Consider the following 22,394-nt stretch of genomic DNA (forward strand, 5'->3'; position numbering starts at 1 on the left):
TTTCTAGCAGAGCCTCTATGACTGGGGTACCTAGTATGTCCACAACTATCTTCTTTGAAGCCTTACAGGTTCCCTATTTCACTTAACTTTATTGTTGTAAATATATATTTTGTTAAAAAATCTGTTGGGATCATAGTACTCCACAAAGCAAAACACCAGCCTCTATGATAATTTTAATTCCAAGAATGTTTTAAGCTCCACACAGATCCTTAGAACTTGTTTATAAGATAATAGAGGTGGTAGCTGCAGAAACAATTTAAGTCAGTTTCCCATCTGAGAAACTGGGCATTTTTTCGGATTAACTACACCCACTCTGGCAGCCATTTTAAGAGACTAACCACAATATACCTTCAAAACTCCACATTTATCAATTAGCACAAAAATACTCTCTAGATTTTAGGTAAGTAATCTGTACCCTTCCAAATGCTATTGGCCAACAAAATGTGCCCAAAAGACCTGGGGCTGTTGGAAGTTTGGAATTCAACATCTAAAAGGTCAGATATTGCTTAGCCCTTCTGTTATATGCATGTTAAGAGAAACTCTGGGTTTCCTCCTATTTCCAAAAGATCTGATTTTTGAGAAGTAAATAAGTGTATGTTTCATCCTGAGTTATTCAAAGGTAATGACCCTCCAGCTTCTTGCATACGTACTGTGGTTATTTAATGAAAGGTTGAATGGTATAGAGAGAAAGCCATCCAAAGTAAACAATGAAGTTGTTCCTTGATGTATATCTGACATGTTCCTGATTCCTGTGAACATAAGGAACCCTCATTGTCATGGGAAAGTTTAAAATAGCCTGCAGTAGTTCAAGGATATTACAAGGCACACCAAAGTAGTTATTTCCCAACCAAGTGTTTTCCAGATAGTTTTACAGTATGGCCAATAGCAATATTGGCTAGGAATCTGGAGAACTGCAGTCTCAAAACACCAGATCGGGTAAAGCACCATGTGGCATTGTAGAAACAAATGTATATATAAAACCCTGGTTTGTCACCAATAACATCCAAGGGGAATTTCATATTTGAAGTTAATAATTGTGAATATCATAAAAATAACTGCAGTATGTTCATCTGCTTCAACTTGGCATGCAACATTTTTATGCGAATGTTGTGTAAAGAATGTTAATTACAACTAGTTGAAATATACAAATTGGAACACAGCCTCTGGATATCACATGTTGCCAATATGATTCGCTGATCAAGTTCTTTTTCCCTGGAGGAAAAAAGTGAAGAAAATAATGCTGCAAAAAGGAAGTCTAAGCAATTTATTTGGATTTAGCCCAGTAAATAGAGTTTTAGGCCATCTGACTTGCTCAAGCATCTTCCATACCATCTCTCTGCTTTTAGGGGGAACTCAAAACTAATGAGAACAAAAAAAAAACCAACAGATTTTAGCAGGATCTACCATTAAGAAAAAATGTCCACTGATGCCTGTATTGTTAAAAATTGGCTTAGATGTATTTCTTGATTGCATGTGTTGTTCTTCGCCTTCCCAAAAATATATGCTTTGAATTAATACTTAATTAGACACACATTCTGCTTTGATTAAGTTGCTGACTGATTTTAATGAGCATATTTGCAAGAATCGCTCTGTGAACTCAACTGCTAAACTTTGATATAAATGTTTAGATCAAGATGTTTATTATAAAGAGAGACCACAGTGTGGGGCAGATGGAATGTTTTTGTTATTCCTAACTAGGTTTGCTCCATCACAACAGCTCCATCACAGCAAGTACAGGCCTAAGACCAGATCATTGGTAAAAAATATTTGAAATCTATCAACCCCGTTTTTTCATCTTTTTTGTGGTTAGAAACAGGATTAGCAGCTTCTAAAATGAGGATGGCCAAGAAGAGTAATCTAATTAGTTAAATATAGCAGGGCAGCATTCCACAACATGGCACTCTCCAAGTAACCTGGACTTTCAGCCAGTATATGGAAGCTTTCCCTCTGCAGTGTGGCACAAAAAATTACAACACAACATTTGTGTTGTAAATCACATCAGTTTAATAGGACAATTAAAGAAAACCCAATATACTGAGGCAACAAGTCCAGGGTCAGGAATGAGTAATTTCCAGCCCATGAAGACTCCCCACCTGGTCCACTGAAGCCTTGGTAGAAATCTTAGTCTGAAAGGAGTGGAATCTATGGGAAGATTCAGTTTCTTCCATCACTAGATTTGTATGCCTCCCTGCATATAGCTGTCTCTTCCTGTAAGCACAGAGAAAATGGAATAATGCAAGCCGTGGAGAAAGACATCGTGTCTCTTCCTCCATGGCCAGACCTTTCTGGATTTCCCTCTTGGTTCCTGAAAGAAGAGTCCCCTCCCTGCACATACTGCAAGGTGTATAGGAATGGTGTGTAAGTGAATGAAAGTGGGTGAGCCCTACCCACTATGAGCGATGGACTTGAGCTATTAAACGATGCACTTCAGGGCACATTAAGATTCTCCATCTGTGCCACAGAGCATGTTCTCAAATCTTCTGCAATGTACTGAAGTTGTCCAGCAGATATGCATGATTATCTCAGCAAGTGAACCAATGTGGAAACTTTAATAACTGCTGGTGAAATATATAAATAAGTTCTGACACACGCACAGAGAAATTGATAACCACCAAAGTAAATAAAATGTGGTTTCCTGTTGGCACAAAGAAAGAGCAATTTGAAAGCTAACAAAATTCAACTTGCATAATTGAATTAAGAAGCAGAACCATGTAATTCCCTAATTAGAAAATGTAGATAGAAGTTCCACAGCCCAATTTAAACGAACCTCTTATTCTGTCAATATATCTTGGATTAGAGGAAGATATTTTCAAAAATGGCAACTCTACATGTTGGGTAATCTAGACTAGAGAAAGGACATTGGAGGTTGAAGGAAAGAGAGGTAAAGGGCAAGTTGCAGCCCAAATTATCTGAGGGCAGCAAGTTGAAGAAGGCTGGTGTAAGATACAGCACCAAGAAAGAGAGTTACAACTCCTACAGGGCTTTTTCTTACTTTTGCTGCAAGAGACTAAAGATACTGGGATACCATGGCCAAAAGGGAGGACTCTACATTCTTCTTACACTCTTCATTTTGGCTGTCAAAATTTCAGAGACACATTTAAATGACTCATAAGAAGATAAGAAACACCAAACCCACATCAAAGGCATTTAAAACTTTTTAGAAACATTCTTGTCTTTGTTCTACTCTCAAGACACCAGAAGCACATTTGTGGACGTTTTAATACTATCCTATTTTAGTTTACAAAGTGAGTTCCCCCAGTACCTTATGTACCTCAGAACAAAAGATTACCTTTAAGTGTGCACTTCAATTATTACTTTAAAAAACGGTTGGGGGAAGCTCACTTCAAATGTAGCCATGAGAACCAAGTAACAAAAACAAGCTACTTCACTCATACACTTAACACACACACTGACACACACACACCTTTGCACCTTTAAAGTTCATTCTAAATATTTAACTGTCATTTTTCTTCAGAACTGATTGTATCATTGCAAGTAGGTAGAAATTATTATTTTAATTTTTGGTGATGCCAGATGATAAAATGAAGATTTTTTTTAAAATTATGGAATAAATTTGAAAACTGGTTGATGTGCTAGAGATATGGCCTATCAGTTTCTACAACATCTGGTGGCTGAGCAAAATCCCTGGTTTTCTACTTAAAGAGCCTGGATGTGTCCCTCATATTTCCAAATGTGGCTAAGTAATGAGATACAGATAGATCTTGCTGTGTTACTTGAAGTATAACCTATCCCTGACCAGATGTAACATGGTTAGAATGTTACATAAGTCTGCAAGTAAGCAAGATAGTTCCTGCCATGCATCTTTAGCAAAAGCCTGTGTATCTCTTGCTTCCTTCTCTGAGGCCTTATGGATTTCCTCAGTGTAGGAAGATTTGTTCTTCCCTGTATAGGGTGGTGTTTCTCATCCTTGTCGACTTTAAGACCTGTGGACTTCAACTGCCAGAATTCCCCAGCCAGCTGGCTAGGGAATTCTGGGAGTTGAAGTCCACAGGTCTTAAAGTTGCCATGGTTGAGAAACACTGCTATAAGGTAATGTGGATGCTGATAGACAGCTGCTACATGCTCCCAAAGTGCTCAGCTAATATCTCTATTAGGTGCCATCAAGCCAGGTCTAATGGTTGTATGAACAAATGTCTACCCTATTGACCTGTCCATGACAATAATCCATAATTCATACAAGGATATTCACATGATCTCCTTGATAACTGGTCCCATCCATTCCTCTCATTTGTTGTCTTCTATTTTTTTTTTTGGCTAAGCAGTTGTTTCTTCTAGTCTAACACTGACATAGATCACATGCCCAAAATTTACATATGAACCTGCTTGCTGATCATCACTGCAGGAGACCAATTGGTCTTCATATTTCATCTAGGATAGATTGACTGTTTCTTCTCTGCAGTCTACAGTCCCTCTATAGCCAATGTACTCATCAACTCCAAACCTATAACTAGAAGGCTTTTCATTTCCTTTCCCTCATTCTCTCTCAGTGCCCAGCATTCAGGGCCCTACATTACCACTGGGGAAAAAAAAAACCATTAAGTTTACAGTACTGTTCTTATTCTTCCTGTGATAAAAATATTATCTTTCATAGAAATATTCTTTTTGTTTAAGTTTGTCATTGCCTTCCTCACTTCTCCAGCACACTATCAGTCTTTATCAACTGCTGAGCCAAAGAAAACAAAACTATGCACCTCCTTCACTTCTTCCATTAACCATAAGTTGTGAATTCATTAAGCATTACATATACTCTCTCTTAAAGAATGGCGGCAGGAATGCTTCAAAGTGAAAGGTTGGCATCTAGCCACCTGTTATTTTACTCCCCAGATGAACCTAGAAAGCCATTTAAGAAGCCAAGATGGTAGGTACCTGGAGGCCAAGGCTTCATTTTGAAGCATTTTCAGACAGACAAAAAAGAAAGGAAGAGCTGGACAGGGAGATCTCATTACCACTGCCTAATAAGGAAAGGGTCTTGAGAATGGCAGCGAGGCAAGCAGGAGAGAGGTGGGGATGACTTAATGGAAAAAGGAAGCTGCGAGACCAAGATAGGGCTGCAACAACCCAGGCAGACTGCAAAAGCAACAGAACGAGTGACATGCCTGGCAGAAAGCCATGTGCTTGTTTCTATGCATGTGAATGTTTGAGGAGAGTCTGAAAGTGAAGGAGAGGAAAAATCAAAGACTGGGATGGCTGGATCTGGTACACTGGATGAAAGAGAGAAAAAGAGTGTGATCCTAAGTGGGCATGTGTGAGCAAGAGAGAAAGAGAGAGGGGACCATCTATTTAAAGCAGTGAGATGGGTGCTTAGCCAATACCTTTAGCAATGCAGTCAAGATTTGGGAAAAATTACTTGCTTGTTAATTTCAACCATTTATCCTTCTGTGAAATGGGCTTCTGCAGGGTTTTTTTTCTACCCCAAGTTCCCCCTCTTACTGTGGTTGCTTTTTGCATTTGCAAGATTCTTGTTATAGATAACTTTTACATGTGGAACTCCACAGAAGGGGGAAAAAGTGTTAAGAAAAAATTAAAGTAGACCTTCCCCTCTATAATTCCTCCAATAAGAGTTCGGCTGCATTAAGGCAATGGCCCATCTAATCTAGCATCTGGTATCACACAATTGCCAACCAGATGCTTTTAGGAAGCTCACAAACAGGGACAGGAGGGCTGCTACTGAAAAGTTTGTTCTAGAAGTAGCGGATCATTTTTCCTTGATATGTCCAGCTACTTTTAAAACTATTTCAACTGGCCACCATCCCCACATCGGATAGCAATGATTTCTACATTTTTAAGTATGCAGTGTACAATGGAAAACTCCTTTTTTGGAACTGAGATGGAAAGCAGAACTTTTGTCAGCAAAAATGAAGAATTACAAATAAGTCATCAGGCAATGCTGAAATTCTGAGCCAAACTTTCTTCATCCATCATGAATTGTTTATGAGAAAAAAATCAGAAGGTTTTAATATGAAAGCTCTGAAAGACCTAGCAAAATCTGTATGGCTTCTTCAGTTCAAAAGTTCAGACTTAAAAAAAGAAAGGGTGAAAACAGTTCACTTTCTCCTTTTTTCTCCTAATGCTTAACTTCACTATAAACTCTTAAACTTCAATATAACACAACAGCACTGAAGACAAATACATTCTTTTGCTGTGACATTATTACAATAGATTTTTTTAAAATATGACACTGAAAGGTAGAGGGGTGATAAGAGTAATTTATTTTATTTATTCTTTTAATTATTAATTCAATTGATATGGTTGCCCATTCACCAAGCATCTCTGGGAAACTAACAAGAAAGGCTTAAAAAGTCACAATGTAAGAACAACAATGGAATTATAAAACCATACCACCTCGTGAACAAAACAACCAAAGAGCTCACATCCCATCCTGACCCAGGGCCTGGGGGGAGAACGACGTCTTCAGGGCCTTCTTAAAGGCTGGCATGGTTAGGGACAGCTGAAACTTGGGGTGAGGCGCTGTTCTACAGGGCAGGTGCTGTAACTGAGAAGGCCTCCCTCCTGAGTCCCATCAGATGACACTGTTCAATTGATGGGACCTGGAACACACCAGCCCTGCCAGATCTTGTAGGATGGGCAGAGATAACTGGAGACAGATGGTCCTGCAAATATCCAGGCCCTGTGCCATGTAGGTTTGGGCATAAGGTGAGGCAGGTTCAAGTCCATCCTTACCCAGGGAAACCCAGTGGTGAGTTTGGGCCAGTCGCTATCATTCAGCCTGACTTATTTCACAAGTTGTTTTACTGGAGTTAAGATTAAAGGAGAGAGTACTACGTAATCCAAAAACAACAATTACTACAACCGCTAACAAAATGAGAAGACTACTAAACCAAGCATGGCTTGAACATGAATATTTAGCAGTATTTCAACCCTATAACAGAGCCTGCCTGCACAACCTGCATTTCAGATGTAATGTTCACTGCTTTAGATGCTGGATCAGTTGTCCAGCCTTGCTCTTTGCTTCAAGTCCTTCATTTTCCTGGAGAAAGTAAATAAGCATTAGTCCTGCAATGGATGCTAACAGAGGTCTGCAAAGCTACTGTATTCTCTGCCCACATTCAATGTAGCATACTTTAAGCTTAATTATAGCAAGGTTGCTCTCAAATACTATGTTTGATTTCACCATTCTTCTGAGACGTGTCATGTTGCTTCTCTGTAACTTTTCTATAAAGAGATTATGCATTACAGCCTTGAAATCCAGTTATCTCCTTGATAGTTTGTTTACTACTAAAAGTTAAGAACAGTTTAAAAAGAGGGAAGTAGAAGAGGAGAGGGAACCAAAGATTCCAATATATTATGAACTTAGATGACATTTTAAAATGCAGAATTCATTTTATATTGAAAAAAGAATCATGAATTCCTTTTGGTTCTATCAAACTATGATGCCCTGGGAAAAGGAACAATCTCTTCCTTCCCTTCTGTTTCACAGAAAGCCTATATGGTACAATCAAAGCACTGACCCACTCAGACAAGACTGCAAAGTATTTTTTTCCAATACTGTAGATTCTGCATAAAAGTATTATCAAGATATTAATGGAATAATGTTTCCCAGTACTACTTTCTTGGTTTTGATAGGATACACACATCTTTCCTAGATGTCACTGAATGATCAGTAAATCTCAGTATTAAGGCTTTCATAAAGTTCTTTTGGACCCCAGCAACAGTGCACTTCATTTTACATCCTCATTAGGATCAGTAGTCCATATCCCACTAGCATATAAAAGAATATAAAAACAGTTAAATATATGATAACCAGGGTCATGTTATTTGATGACATGTCTTGACTGCTGCTGCGGAACACTTGGCCACAATATTAGCGATGCTATCATTAGAATCAGAAACGTAGAAACTTTGCGCATCAAAGATCTGCCTATCTGGGATGTTGTTGCAAGATAGGTAGAATAAATGAGTTCCTTAGATCCCTATAAAAATTACAATACAGCAGTACATGAATGATGGTTTCAATTTTTCCTGAACCACAAGGAGAAGTCCATTCAAGTAAGGGGGACAACAACTTCAGAACAAAAGAATCTATGACACAAATGTGTTAGAAGATCTTAGACATTTCTCTCCATAGTGTGTCTGGGCCAACAAATGACTATTTCCAAGAAAACTAAGGAAACTGTACAGGACAAATATGACAAAGTCTGAAAGCTGAATTGCTCTCAAAGACAGGTACTTCCTGGGCAAACAGACAAAACTACACTGACTTTCTCCAGTACTGCTCATGCATTTTTTGTACAGAATTCGAACACTGTATCAGAAATACTCTTCTGCAATTTTGTCTAGGTTGGCCTTAAATATCAGATTGTTTTGTGTTACAGGTAGTCCTCAACTTACAATCACAATTGGGACTGGAACTTCCATCACTAAGTGATGCAGTAGTTAAGTGAGTTGCTCCCGATTTTATGACCTTTTTTGCAGAGTTTGTTAAGTGCATCACCAGTCATTAAGCAAATCATGCAGTCGTTAAGTGAATCCGCTTCTCCCATTGACTTTTTTTGCCAGAAGCCCCTGGGAAGGTTGCAAATGGTGATCATGTGACCCCATGATGCTGCAACCATTGTAAATCCATGCCAGTTGCCAAGTGCCGAAATTTTGATCATGTGACTGCGGGCATCCTGAGATGGTCATAAGTGCGAGGACCTGTCGTATGCCACTTTTTCAGCACTGTTGTAGCTTCAAACAGTCATTAAACAAATGGTCATAAGTTGAGGACTAACTGTATTGTTTTTGTAGTTATTTCCCTTCATAAGACAGGCTGAAACCATGTTCCAAGTCTTGTAAGCAGTTGCACAACTGGACTGCAGCCAGGAAGGACTTAAGATAGGTTATGTTACAAGTATATTTTGTAAGAATGGGAGCATGCATTCTACTTCCCTCCCTGAATGTATTTTCAGGAGCAGAAAGCTTTTCTAGATCTGGAGAATAAAAGGCTCAACTAAAGGATGGGGAGAACTATATAAAGGTTTAAACTACCTATTTGACTTGTGTTTTATTAATGTCTAGAATATATGTCTCTCTCTCTCTCTCTCTCTCTCTCTCTATATATATATATATATAGAGAGAGAGAGAGAGAGAGAGAGAGAGACAGACAACCTTTCTTTTTAAAAAAAGTAACACTTTTTGGAATTATATCCTACTTTGGAATGTGGGTAGGAATCAGAGTGGACACTGCTTCCATATGCTGTCTTGGCAGGAACGAAGGAAAGACTGGTTCTTACGTCTCCATGTGGGTATGACATAACATATTAATCATTTCTTAATTTCATAAACATTTATTTTATTTAATTGAAAGTATGTGTTATGCAGAGTAAGTAAAGAGATGGGCACTGTCATTTAAAGAGTTGAGGAAAACCAGTTGACATGACTACCATGTCCAGAAGGAACCTCAATAGACCACTCAGCTTTTCCTTCTGAGTGATCCCCAAATATGTTGGATCATCTATTCCACTCATTTCAAAATTCAAAATCTTGTGTAAGAGGATACACAGTACAATAATCTCAGAGGAAATGGGCTATCTAAATATAAATTTAAACTCTTCTTGATTTTTAAAACAGGCCCCTGCAAAATATGTCTGAAGTAATCAATGATGCACACTATTAAATTTCTGCATCATTTCCCAACACTGAGGTGAAAGCTTTTTAGCAATAAGTCCATCTGCAACCTCTCTACCTACATTAATGGACTCTTGATTACAAGCAAAGTATGGAACGTATTACTTGCTCAGGGCTAGACCTCAAATATGAGAAGGCAATTCTGACACTTACCACACCTGTCCCTAACCTGCTGCTCCCAGATATGCTGGGATTACAGTTGCCAGCCAGTGTGGGCCATTAGCCATGGTGGCTGGGAATTCTGGGAGCTGTAATCCAGACACATCTGCAGGGCATCGGCTCTGGAGAAGGCCCATTACAGTTACATTCAAAACGGTTTAGCTTAAAAGGAAAACACGAAACAGGTCCTCCGAATTATGAGTTCGACTACTTTGAAACTTTAACGTTTTCCTTTAGAAAAGTGGAAGCGGGTGAGGAACGTCAGTAGCTCCCCCGCTTTCCACGCCGCCTTGAACGCTTTGTTCTCCACAGGGTTGCTAAGTGGCAGGCGTGTGCGTTGGTTGGTTTTCTTTTTCAAGAAAATGAATTATACCTTGTTTCCCACCGTCGCTCGTCCTACCCAACGCCGGGGGGCTGCCCTCGCTTCCGAGCAGGCTCGTACTCCAGCAACCAACAGCGTTAGAGTTTTTCCAGCCTTCCTGATTCCCTTTCAGACTCTCCGAGTCTTCTTACCTGGCCACAGTGCCGGGGCAGACGGGCGAATCCGCCGTGTAGTAGTGTCCGAGGAAGATGACAGAGAGCGCTAATCCTATCAGGAACCAAAGGCAGAGCCTCTTCCTCCGGGGAGACCCCATTCAGGAAAGGAGGACCGGCAGGGGGGAAGCGCGCCGCCTGCACCGCGGGGAGGGACTCGTCCAGCCAGCTGGAGCACCCTAACTCTGGCTACGGAAGAAATCAAGTCACCTCCACTCTCCCACTACGCCCCCCACCCCCGCTCCTAAACAGCGGAGCGCTTTATCTCCTCCCTCCTCCTCCTCGTCGCTCTTCTGAAAAGTTACGGGCTGCGCAGCGTTCCGGAGCTGAGCCGGGAAAGGTCTTCCGGCGTCCGGGTGTTGTGCTGCGCCGCAATAAAGACTTTTTCCTCGCCTAGTTTCTCCCTGCCTTTTCCATCTGTTGCTCGCTGCCGATGCACCTTCGGATGGTAGCTACGGAGAGCGAGAAAAGGGGGGCGGGGGCAGACTGCGCTTGAGTAACTGGCTCGGACTTGTTTGCGGGGTGAGGGACGCGACGCTTCGGTTAATTGTGAGCAGATTAAACATTCCCTCCAAAGTCCGTTCTCTTCTTTAACGTCGACCTTGGAAGAATTATTACAATGAAATAAATATTTAACTGAGATAAACCGGGAGCTTCCCTAGAGTTACAGTTTAGTTGGTTTTAGAGAACTACCCGCACATTGCACGGAGCAAGCCAAAGCACAGGATTCGAGGTCTGAGGTACATCCGGAAGGGAACAGTCGGCTCCGTCTACCTGCAGCGTGAATTAACCCAGCTTTCTCCGCTATAATGCACGAAGGTGAGGTGGAAAAAAGACAGTGGAGAAGCTCCTTTGATAGTTTGCTTAGGGGCATGGCCAGTGCAATGCTACTGGCTCGGCTTGTCCAAAACAAGCAGTGATTAGAAGCCAACAGCGAACGGTGGCTCCATAGGGAGGGCCCAAAGTTGAGCAGGGAAATAGAGGGATCTTCTGCCAGTCCCAAAATGCTGAAAACCCCATGAGCCAATCAGTGCCCTGTACAGCTGAGAGTGCCAGGACATCATTCATTTTGCACGGGTGGAGCTGCCACCTGCCTTGGAGCACCAAAAAAAATCCCCACACCAGGCAGAAGAAAGCTGTTCACATCCTCACTTCCAACCCTGTTTTTAATTCATGGGTGCATTAGGTTGGTTGCAAAACAAAACAAAATGCCACCCTTCGGGGGTTACTGTGCGGGAAACTGGGTGCAAAACCATCTTTCTCTGGAGTCCTTGGAGTCTTAAAACCATCTTTCTAAAAGCATTTATAAAAGGGTTGCAATCTGCGAGGAAATTATGGCACGCTAGCCATTTTGCAAATGGGTGCGTGCTCCAATTGCCGCAGTAGTTATAGTTGCATCATTCTGAGTTCCAGGGAAATACATTACAGTATAACCAGCAGGCCCAGGTGAATTTCCGTGGAGGGAGGTATAAATCTAATCAATAAATAATAAATAGTGGTTGGAATCCAAGGGTCAGGGGGCAGAATGAAGCAACAGTTCCCACCAATTGGGAAAACAGGAGAGATGTACAAAACACTTTTCAGGGGATGTGAGATTCTGCATGTGTTTGGCAAATCTCTAGATGACAATAGATCACCTAGAAGCTCAGCAGAGCCACCACATTGCAAAGAAAATACAAATAAATGGTTTCAAATAAACTGCAATGGAACCCCACCCTTCAAAAAATCCATCTAATGCTGTGAAATCCCACAGGGCTAGAGCTGGTTCCAGACCTGTGGGGAGGGTGCAATCTGGAGCCATTCTTAATGCTGCCTAAGGCAGTGTTTCTCAACCTTAGCAACTTTAAGATGGGTGGACTTCAACTCCCAGAATTCCCCAGCCAGCATGCTGGCTAGGGAATTCTGGGAGTTCTAGTCCACATATCTTAAAGTTGCCAAGGTTGAGAAACACTGGCCTAAGGGGTGGAAACTTAAACAGGTGAGCTGAGGGGCTGTGTTCTTCTAGCTCTATTAGATATCAGAAAGCATGATGTAATCCAGGTAAGTGCTGTGGCATTGCCATCATCACTCTTTAGTTCTATCAATCCTGCATTTAGAAGTTTTCCAGTGACATAATCATAATCATCATCATAATTTATTAAACTTCTATCCACCTGACTCCCAACAACTCTGGGTGACTGTAACAACATAACTGATTTCATTATAGGATTGTTTTGTTTCCTTGCTTCTTAATTTCTCATGTTTGCATCTTCAAAAGAAGTCCCTTCCAAACCCTGTTGGATAGGTTGGGCAGATAAATATCAGGCCTCCATGGCTGAAGCAGGACTTGAACCTGGGCCTCTCAAGTCCTCATCTAACACCTTCTCCACCACATGACAGTGGTGTTCAGAATTCTGTCCACAGTCTTCCCCTGCCTTGCACTGCTTGGAGTCGGAATGTAAAAAGTGATCTCACTACATTTGCCAATAAGTTAATGGCAAAGTAGCCTTCCTTGATTTTGGAGCAATAAGCAACTCTAGCAATTAGACTGGAACATGGGAAATTAAGATAAATACTGATTGAAAGGACTATGAAAGAGTAAAATGTGTGTGTGTGTGGGGGGGGGAGTATTTGCATTTGGGGCAGGAAGTGTAGGGCTGAAAATAGGGTGCCCCTTGTTCACCTTTGATGGCTCTGCAAAGTCAGGTACTATGATATTTTCTGGAACATCCACCCCTTATTTTCTGGAGCTGGATATCATTATGGCATATAAAACTGCCTGGATGACATTTGGCTTCTTCTTCCCTATAGGTCCCAAGCAATCTGTGGGGTCTGAACCAGCTTCAGGTCATCTAATGACCTTGGAGGGTCCTAATAACTAACTTATGACAGGATACATCAGCCCTTTTTAAATTTGTTTATGTATTTGCTGGGTGTATTATATTCTGCCCTTTTTCATGAAGTTCAAGGTAGTTCTCATGCAGCTGTCCCTTAATGTTATCCCTACAACAACTCTATGAAGTAGGCTGGGTTGAGAGAATTCAAGTTCAGAACCTTTTTACCAGATGATATTGGCTCTCTTTTTAAGGTTCTGGGCCTGGCTGGGCCTTCATATCTCCAAGCTTCTATATCTCCCTCCACAAAAACTGCACTGCTTGGATAATTGATCAAAATCTCAACATTAGCAAGAGGCCTGCTACCAGGCTGGATTAACCCCACTTGATCTGAGTTATATTCCATTTTTGTATACAAACACAACCTGATTCTTTTTCAGTGAGTTCAGGTATTGCTTAGTTACGTTTATTGAATGAACACTGACAACACCAAATTATTTAGGTGAGTTTAATCAAAAGGGAATATTGATGCACTCCAAAAGAATTTGCCACCCAGAGTTACATTGTCTGAGTTGAGTGGCCTTATAAATATGCTCCAAATAATAAAATAATGAAACAAAATAATATTTTCAAATTTGGAATGATTAAAATGGCAAATTCAGTCAGTTCAGTTTAGTGAAAATAAATGTGAAAAATACAAATTTCACATACATAATGATATCTGGCTATGCTTTTGGGTAAAAACCAACATATAAGGAATTGCTAGCCAAAAAACGTAGATGATAAATTAATTTTAATGCCATTGTATGAATCTACAGTATGTATGTATGAATGCTGTTTACAGTCCTGTTCAGATGCAGGAAAGGGAACCAAAAATCCAGAGGTTTTCTGGATTTTTGAGAAAAAGGTAAATTCACATAGAGGTAAAGACATTTTGCATGGTGTGAAGTAAGTAAACAGGGAGAAATTTTCTTGAATCTCATCTTTCTACCATTTCTGATTCCACATTCACTTTCATGGAAACCAAAAGATGGGAGATTCAGAACAAACTTATGGACATATTTCTTCACACAGTTAAATTTTGAAATTTATTATCAGAATTACCAATCTGAATGGTTTTAAAAATAAATTTATGGAGGCTATGGCTGCTTTTCCTGAGGGCTAGATTAGACCTCCAGGTTTGGATGAGTGTCTTCTGAATAACCATTTGCCGGGGAATGTTGTGGCCATGCTCTGCCTGTTGGCTTTTCATAAACATCTGGCTGGCCATTGCAAGAGCCTTTGATCTAATCCAGCATGGCTCTTGAATTCTGTGTATGTTATTCAGGGGCAGATTAGGCTGGAATAGATCATACAGCACTACTAAAGGTCTGTTCATCTCAAGTTTCTGGAAAATCTTTTCATTTGATCTCTCAATCTAATACTGATTCCAAATGACTTGGAATGTTGAGAGTTATAGTCCTGACATATCTGGAGGGCATTAGGCTAACTTAGAACATCACATTTGAGAGGGGAGGGTGTTAGACCGAGATGAAGAAGCTCCACATGTGTACCCATAACCTAAAAAGAGATTAGAAAGGGTTTCTGGAATTTTAGAACAGGATGCTTTTTTTCCTCCTTCTCTAGTGAGGTAGCGGGACCTCCCTGCCAGCAAATATAGAAGTTAATGCAGACAGTGGTCAATCACATATGGCAAAAGAAGCATAACAGATGTCCTTGGAGCTAAAGTGCCCTATTAAGACATCTGCGTGGCATATACCTTCAGTATATAGAGAGAGAAGCAGAGAGGATAAGATGGAGGCAGGGATTAACTTTCTTGTCCCCAAAGTCAGGATCAAACATAATTTGATCAAACTTCATGAAATTAAAGTGCTGCTTTTTGATGAACAGCAATATCCAATATTCATGGCTTTCTGCCCTTGCTTTGGACAAGCTCTGAGGATGTAGACTTTGGGTGCAAGTAAGGTTGAAATGCCTATCAACTTCATTAAGTGCAGGTACATACTAAAAATACGCATGCAAGAATAACATTCAATTTATCTACAGCAGGCTTTGAGAAACACTGATCTACCGTCTTGAAAAAGAAGCTGTAATATTTAGCAGGAAGCAGCCTTTCTTATTCATACCTTTTGATTTCGTTTGTCCTTTTCTGGATAAAGAGGTGTCCAAGCAGAGAGCAGGGCTAGAGAAAGAAACCATACGCAGGCAGCATGATAGTGGGGCTGCTATCTCTAGTTTGAGTGTCAGCTGAATGCAACATCAGAGAGGTCTGTGTGTAAGTGAATGTTGCTGGTATACTGTAAATGCACATTCCCAAATGCCTCGTGTTAAGGCCTGCTTCTGAAATCAGAACAGAAACAACAGCTCAAATACGTAGCTGCCCCACATGGTGAATAAGCAACACCTGAGATGTTAGCATCTCCCAACCTTTGAGCCTTTGCCAAAAGAATCATTCTGGAGCATCCCCTCAAGGAATGCTCCAGAACTCGGCAGGAACAAGCAGGGAAAACCTATGTAGCCACTGGTCTGTAAATACCACGCCAGGCTGCTTGTGATCATCCTGTCTCCCCCAAATCTTTCTAAGCTTGCTGGAGCAGCTTTGGGTAGAGATGAAACGGATGCTTTTTTCTTTCTTTAAGGGGATCTGCACTGAAAAGGGAAAACTTTGGCTTGCTTGGCTACAAAAGTGCCATTGTTTTTTCCCCTACATAACATCCCAATAATTTGCCTCTCAAAGAGCCCTTAAAATAATGGCAAAATTGAGATAAAAGTAATACAAGCCTGATATCGGCTCTGGTGAGTTCTTGGAGTCCCAGGCATACAGGACGTGACCTCCATATCATATGCAGACACTAAGCTTGTCCAAGAATGCTTAGGCTTGTATAGACAGGAAGAGCTCTCAGGGGTTTCTTGCTTAGACCTGATGGGCTTCTGTATTTTGACATGGCTCTTGGCATTTATTTATTTTTGCTGTAACCATTAGAGTGCTTATTCATACCCCCCCACCCCACAGTACTACTTTTTAAGTACCTCCTAATGGCAGTGCAGGTCTTATAGCTGGAAGAGGGCATTTGAAATCATACAGTTTTCAACAAGGGGTCAGACATTCCTTTTGACTAACTGCAAAAATCCCATACAAAGGAAAAAATGGTCCACAATGACCTGTGGCAAGATTTACAAAGCATGCACTCTTTCAACCCTGCTATGGAACGTGGAGCATCTGGCACTCAGGGAAGACAATATTGCATCATAATGATAGACTGCAGATGTCTCCCTTTCAAAATCCATGAAAGTGATACATGGAAAGCATGAGAGAATTTAGCAGATTTTGGTACATCATCGAACTGAAAGTGAAAAGAGAAGGGTGCAAAGGAGCAGATTCAAGGAGAAACTTGCAGCAACAAGAAGTCAGCCTGGGGAGGCAATTCAAATCAGAGAAGAGTATTGCTGCCCTGCACAGGTTTATTATTAATGCAAATTCATATTGCGTAGCATTTCTTAACCATTGGATCATCTTCAATTACAGGTAATCCCTGGGTTAAGAATGCCCAGTTTAAGGATGACCCAGTAAAGAATGGAGCCTATTGTAGCAAACTTTGAGTTAAATACACAATGATTCGAGTTAATTACTCAATGCTACTTATACAGTATTATACAATAATACTATTCCGGCTTACATACAAATTTGACTTAAGGACAGACCTCGAGAATGGAACTCATCCCTAAACCGGGGACTACCTGTACCTATGAGCTGGAACACCGCAGAGACCCCTTCCAACAGTTCTGGCTCGCTCCTGTTCTCTCTCCCTCTCTTTTTCTCCAAAAAGCCATTCTTAAAGAGTAAGCTGTGTTTGACCAAATCTGTTTCCACTGGCATAACGTCAATTCACTCTGAGATGAAACACTGACCTAGTTCTGGGGACTTTCAAATGTCCAGTCTGGTCTCTTTCATTTTATAGATAATAAAATTTACAGAGCAGGCCTTAAGAATCCTCTCAATTGATGGAGAACTTGTCTAGGCTGTATGAACTTGCAAGTGAACTTTTTGCTAAAGAACCACAATAAGCTGAAAGGCATTGGTTCAAGGATGTATCCAAGTTGGCCCATTCAGCAGTTTTAAACTACTAGCAAGAGGATTGTGGAAAGGGCAAATAATGGGTGTGAGATTGAAACTGGGAACTGGCTACTGAGTAATGTTTTAGCAATAGAGGCGAATATGTATAGCTCAGGGTTGAACTGTGGAGTCCATGGGGTTTTCTGAGCTTGGTTCTTTTCTTGCAAACGTTTCATTACCCAGCTAGTGTTCAAATTCAAGGATACCTATTTGAATATTTCAGAAAGCTATGCTTTCTTTTCCATATTTCCCCTTCTTTCAGGGGAGGGGAATCTGTGACGCTCCAGGTGTTGCTGCATGACAACTTTTCAGCAACATCTGGAGAGTTATATTTTCATTCCTATCTTGCACTCTCCATAATGCTATAGTTCTTGCTGTCATTACACAAATCTATTAATATTAGCAGCATAAAGAGCCTTGACTTTAAGCAATAACGCAAATCATAGCAGCTTTATAGGTTTCTTTGAGCTCAGCTCTGCTGTCCGGTGGAAATGCCCTTCTTTTAGAAACAGATTTACTGTATTCTCTTTGTTTTCCCTCCCTGCCTCTCTGTTCTTCAATTTAATCATATGTTCTTGGACCTTTATAAAACTATTTTTTTCTGCATTTTCATAACAAGCACTAATTAAATACCCAGAATCAGAAAGGTCATCAAAGACCATCTAGATCAAACATAGTACAGGCAGTCTACTGCTACAGCATCTTAGTGGGTCAGCCTCTGCTTGAAAACGTCTGATGAGAATTCATCACCTTCCTGGCAGTGGCTAGATTCATGCATCATGCTAAGCATGTTAGGTTTAATCATAGTTTATTCAACAAATCATAAATATCTGATTCACAGATAATACTAAATTGTAAAATATCACTCACAGACTGTAGACATTTAGACATCTAGTAAGCCAAAAGCAAACAAACCACATTATGGTTGTATACCATAGTAGTTCAATATGTCTTATTAATTAAACCATACTTTTGGGGTTTACAAAGCCAAACAAACAAATAACTTGATATATTTTAGCATATTGCATGAAGACTCTAAATACAAACCCTATCCAGCTTAAACCGGACAAGAAATTCTTGATTAAATGAAATTCCCTTTTTCCCCCCAGTAGTTGAATATCAGAATCTTATCTCTTCCAAATTTACCTCCTTTAGCACTTTTTTTTGCAGATATTCGGCTTCAGACATCTCCCCATTGTTTGTTACTCTTCTTCCAGTTAGTCAGTATCTTTTTAATTCATGATTTAATCCCTGTTAAGTGAACCTAGTGAGTTTTAACCCCTCTCATTATTCTAGAAAATAACTACGGTGGCATCTGGTCATATTGCTATGCATGCAGCACAGGCATTTATGTCCTTGCCATCTTCTGGTAGATATGGTTTTCATTCTGCTTTCGCAAAACTGATTCATATATTAAGTTTTATTCTGCAGGAAAAGGTGAGGGTGGATTAGCTAACAGTTGAATGATATGATGTTAGGTGATTGTTCACATAAGCCACACTAGATAGACAATAATGGAAGGAATATAAGTACAAGCATCCTGTATGCTACTGTTTTTTTGGGAAAAAAACTGCTGCTTTTCATTATAAAGAAAGGGTCAAAATCAATGAGAGCTGACCAGAGATGTTTCCTGTAGGGACCATGAAAGGTTTCTTAGGAGCATTGTCACAGTGTACACTGCTTGGGATTTCCAATGATCTGTTGAGCCAGGGTTTATTGAATAAGCCCCATCATGGCATGCCAAGTGATAAAATGTACTTTACAAACTAAAATGGCTGGATGTAAATAGCATACTAAACCCAAACCAAGCAAATACATTATAGTGTATTTAACACTAAACTTAACCTGTATGTTAACTGTGTCAGATACTGTAGCCGGTTGTGCTCACCTGGCATCCAATAGCACACTAAAAAAACAGTTCGAAAGGAAACTTAACCAGGGTTAGTGTGGTATGCATATTCAGGTGCATAACTGATCTAGTAAAGCAGGTTGTGTGAACAAATCTACTGAGAGATATTCAACCCCAGGTACAGACCATCTTTTGGTAGTTGGGGGTCACTCTTGACTTTGTTTGGGAGAGAGGGGGCCACAGTAGTAACACTATTTCCCTTTTTTTTAAAATAAGTTTTAAAAACTAAGTTAGGTCTACTGCAGGAATTCTACTACAACTTATAAATTGATTCCTGCCTCAAAATGGTGAAAACTGGTTCCATCCGTTTTCATCAATATGCTCAGGAGAAACTCCAAAGGCTGCTGAGGAGGAGCTAGGAGGTTGCCCACAACCCTGAATGAGATAATCCAGATCTTCTGTCTCAATCTAGTGGATTTTAATTTTTTTTTAAATAAATGACTGCCTCATTTACTTCTGCAGCAAAGAAAAGTAAAGTGGTGTGGTAGCATGGACTCTGTTCTTAATCCCTATTGGCAGGAACTTCAAGTGCAGAAAGAGCATCTCCCCAATCTGAATTTTCTTACAAAAGAGATCCTTTTGTTATATGCAGTCTTTGTTAATAATTATGAACAGGTCACTAGCAATTTACTCAGCATGACTGCCAAACGGGGATTGGCTAAAGTCTTTAAAACTTAGAAGCTTCAGAGGAGTCCTGATAAAGCATTTCAGCCACTGGTGGTTTTGTGCCTGCTAAGATAGGAAAATGCAAATTAAATGGTTTTATGACCCATTGGATCATACAGTCCATTTCCAATGCACTAGCGTGCTCTGCTCCGCAATCCATGCTTTTGTTCTAATAACATACGTTGTAAAATATTTTAATATTTTCCTTCATTCCACTCATAGGCATAAAGTGAATAAAAGAAGGCTGTGATCTTACTCAGAAATAACATTCACTGAGTTCCGAATAGATACACACAGGGTTGCATTGCAGAACTGCAAAGTCGTAGTTCTAAGCAGGCTCAACCTGCTTCACTAGAAGAGCTGCATTTTTATAAAGTTGACCTGTAACTAGAAGGGCTCTCTTCCTGATGGCTGTGCTTTCCTCCCATCCTTGAATCAAGAGGAAAATGTGTTGATCAGATTGTGCTGCCCTACAGCACAATCTTTGCTGTGCCTCAACAATGAGAGCAGATAGTGTCCTTACCATTTTTATTGCAGGACAATTTCAGGCAGTGATTGGCGGGCTCCCTCCATCCTGTCCCTTCCTACCAGCATTTGCTATGCGCAGGACAACCCCCCCGCCCACACACTAGTCACTCTCTGGTATGTGTGGCAGGACAAGATTGGGGAGGGTTCTATTTACTGTGCACTTCTCACAGTAAGGAGGCAAACGCCCAGCAGGTGGATCCACCAACTAAGCTGAACATCCTCCCATCTGAAGGAGGTCCTGGAGCAGCTGGTGTGCAGGGGGATCTTGCCCTGGATCAGCAGCTCAGTGTCCCACTTTTGGTTTCTCCTGGTTTGAAAATGAATCACCAGCTAAATTGGAGCCAGTTTATTATCAGAAATCACATAGTACATTCTGTTGATTGTCATCCTCATCACTATAATGAAATCATTTTTACATGGCTATATAAAACCAGGAAAATATGCTGTGACAGACTTTGTGTATGCATGGGAACTAACCTAGTCACAAAAAGGCAAGAAATAGCCAAAGATATTGGTGATAAACACCAGATAAACAGAATTCACATAAAAGAATATTTGAATACAGCCAGAAAGAGAGTATTGCATACTGATACTCTCCCCATCTCTCTTTCTTCTTGTTGTTGAAACCACTGGAATAGCAATTGAGTCATATATGCAGCTCAGTTACAAGGAGGACATTCTTCAGGGTATTTTCTTGGTGGTGTCTCATCTTCTCAGGAGATCAGAATTTCTCTCTGAATGTGAAATATTAACAAGCAGGTCTCCCTTTGGGAACTTCTTCCTCCTTCCATCCTCTTTCCTCCCTCTCTATTCTTCTTTTTATCCCCCTCCCATCTGACGGGATTTAAATCCTACCCTGCCTGTTGACACTACCCCAAATGTGCATGGTAAAACTGTCCACTTGCCCATTCTTGAAAATGCACCCCTGGTAGGTTTAACATTAGCCCCCAATTTGCAAGACATTGCAAGGATAGTGGGGGACGAGGGATGATAAAGATTGCTATACTGCTTTGAGATCAATACATCTGGTCCCTTAAACATTTTCCCCCAGGCTAAGGCCACCCAACAGGATTGATATAAAATGTATATCACATTACACTTCAGTAGTAGCTCCTGGGCATAATTGGAAGTTTGAGAGAGCAATATTCTGCTGGCGAATACAAGCCGCTGCATTGTGCTTCTGTCTAGGAAATGCTGCTAAGAAACTAAACGCCTGTGCACAGTGAGGGAAGGGCTTTTCCACAAGGTTTCCAGAGACTTTTAAAGGATGGATATTTTTTAATTTGGACATGTTGTTCAGACAGGGAAGACCCATGTTCAGTCTTCCAGGAGATCAATATACCCATATCTAACCACCCACCTCCGAAGTAGGCTATACAGGCAAGGCATCCGGTCTCCCCCTAGCCACAGCCAAAATGGCGTTGGAGGCCCAGTGTCCAGTGACTGAATGAGGAGGGAGTATTCCTCCATGGGGTCTGCCCGGGCAGTCAGGACAGAGCAGATTGCTGATCTTTACTGCCTCCTTCCCAGGCTACTCCCAGGGTTGCCCTAGATGGTCTTTTGAGAAGTCTTTATGCCAGGGAAGAGAGGAGACACCGGAAGATCTAATTCAAGCTGATTTCAAGTTGATAATTTCAGCCTGATGATGATACGGAGACAATGACATGAGGGCATATCTCTCAAAAACAGTAAGACGTCTAGCAATCAGTTGTTGTTATTCAGTCGCTAAGTCGTGTCCGACTCTTATGACCCCATGAACCATATTGCACCAGGCCTTCCTGTCCTTCACTGCCTCCCTGAGTTTGCTCAGTTTCATGCTCATTGCTTCAGTGATGCTATCTAACCATCTCATCCTCTGCCGTCCTCTTCTCCTTTTGCCTTCAATCTTTCCCAGCATCAGGGTCTTTTCCAAAGAGTCCTCTCTTCGCATTAGGTGACCAAAGTATCTGAGCTTGAGCTTCATTATCGATCCTTCCAATGAGCAATCAGGGTTGATTTCCTTTAAGATTGACTGGTTTGACCT

General features: G+C 40.7%; 1 protein-coding gene across 3 annotated transcripts in view; it reads right to left on the minus strand.

Annotated features, from left to right (window-relative positions):
* Positions 1 to 10,789, minus strand: part of ST6GALNAC2 (ST6 N-acetylgalactosaminide alpha-2,6-sialyltransferase 2) — a 47,012-nt gene extending 36,223 nt beyond the window's left edge. The window contains exon 1 of one of the 3 annotated variants that reach the window (XM_007430335.3): positions 10,321 to 10,789. In XM_007430335.3, coding sequence (XP_007430397.1) covers positions 10,321 to 10,442 — 122 coding nt within the window. In that variant the 5' untranslated portion in view covers positions 10,443 to 10,789. The other 2 variants (XM_015888458.3, XM_025168004.2) reach the window with 2 other exon arrangements.
* Positions 10,790 to 22,394: the final 11,605 nt, after the last annotated feature.

Source organism: Python bivittatus, unplaced genomic scaffold (assembly GCF_059951505.1).
Source record: "Python bivittatus isolate LINGU-HERP-01145 unplaced genomic scaffold, Pbiv_v1 ctg000080_np1212, whole genome shotgun sequence".
In the NCBI taxonomy this organism is placed as follows: Eukaryota; Metazoa; Chordata; class Lepidosauria; order Squamata; family Pythonidae; genus Python; species Python bivittatus.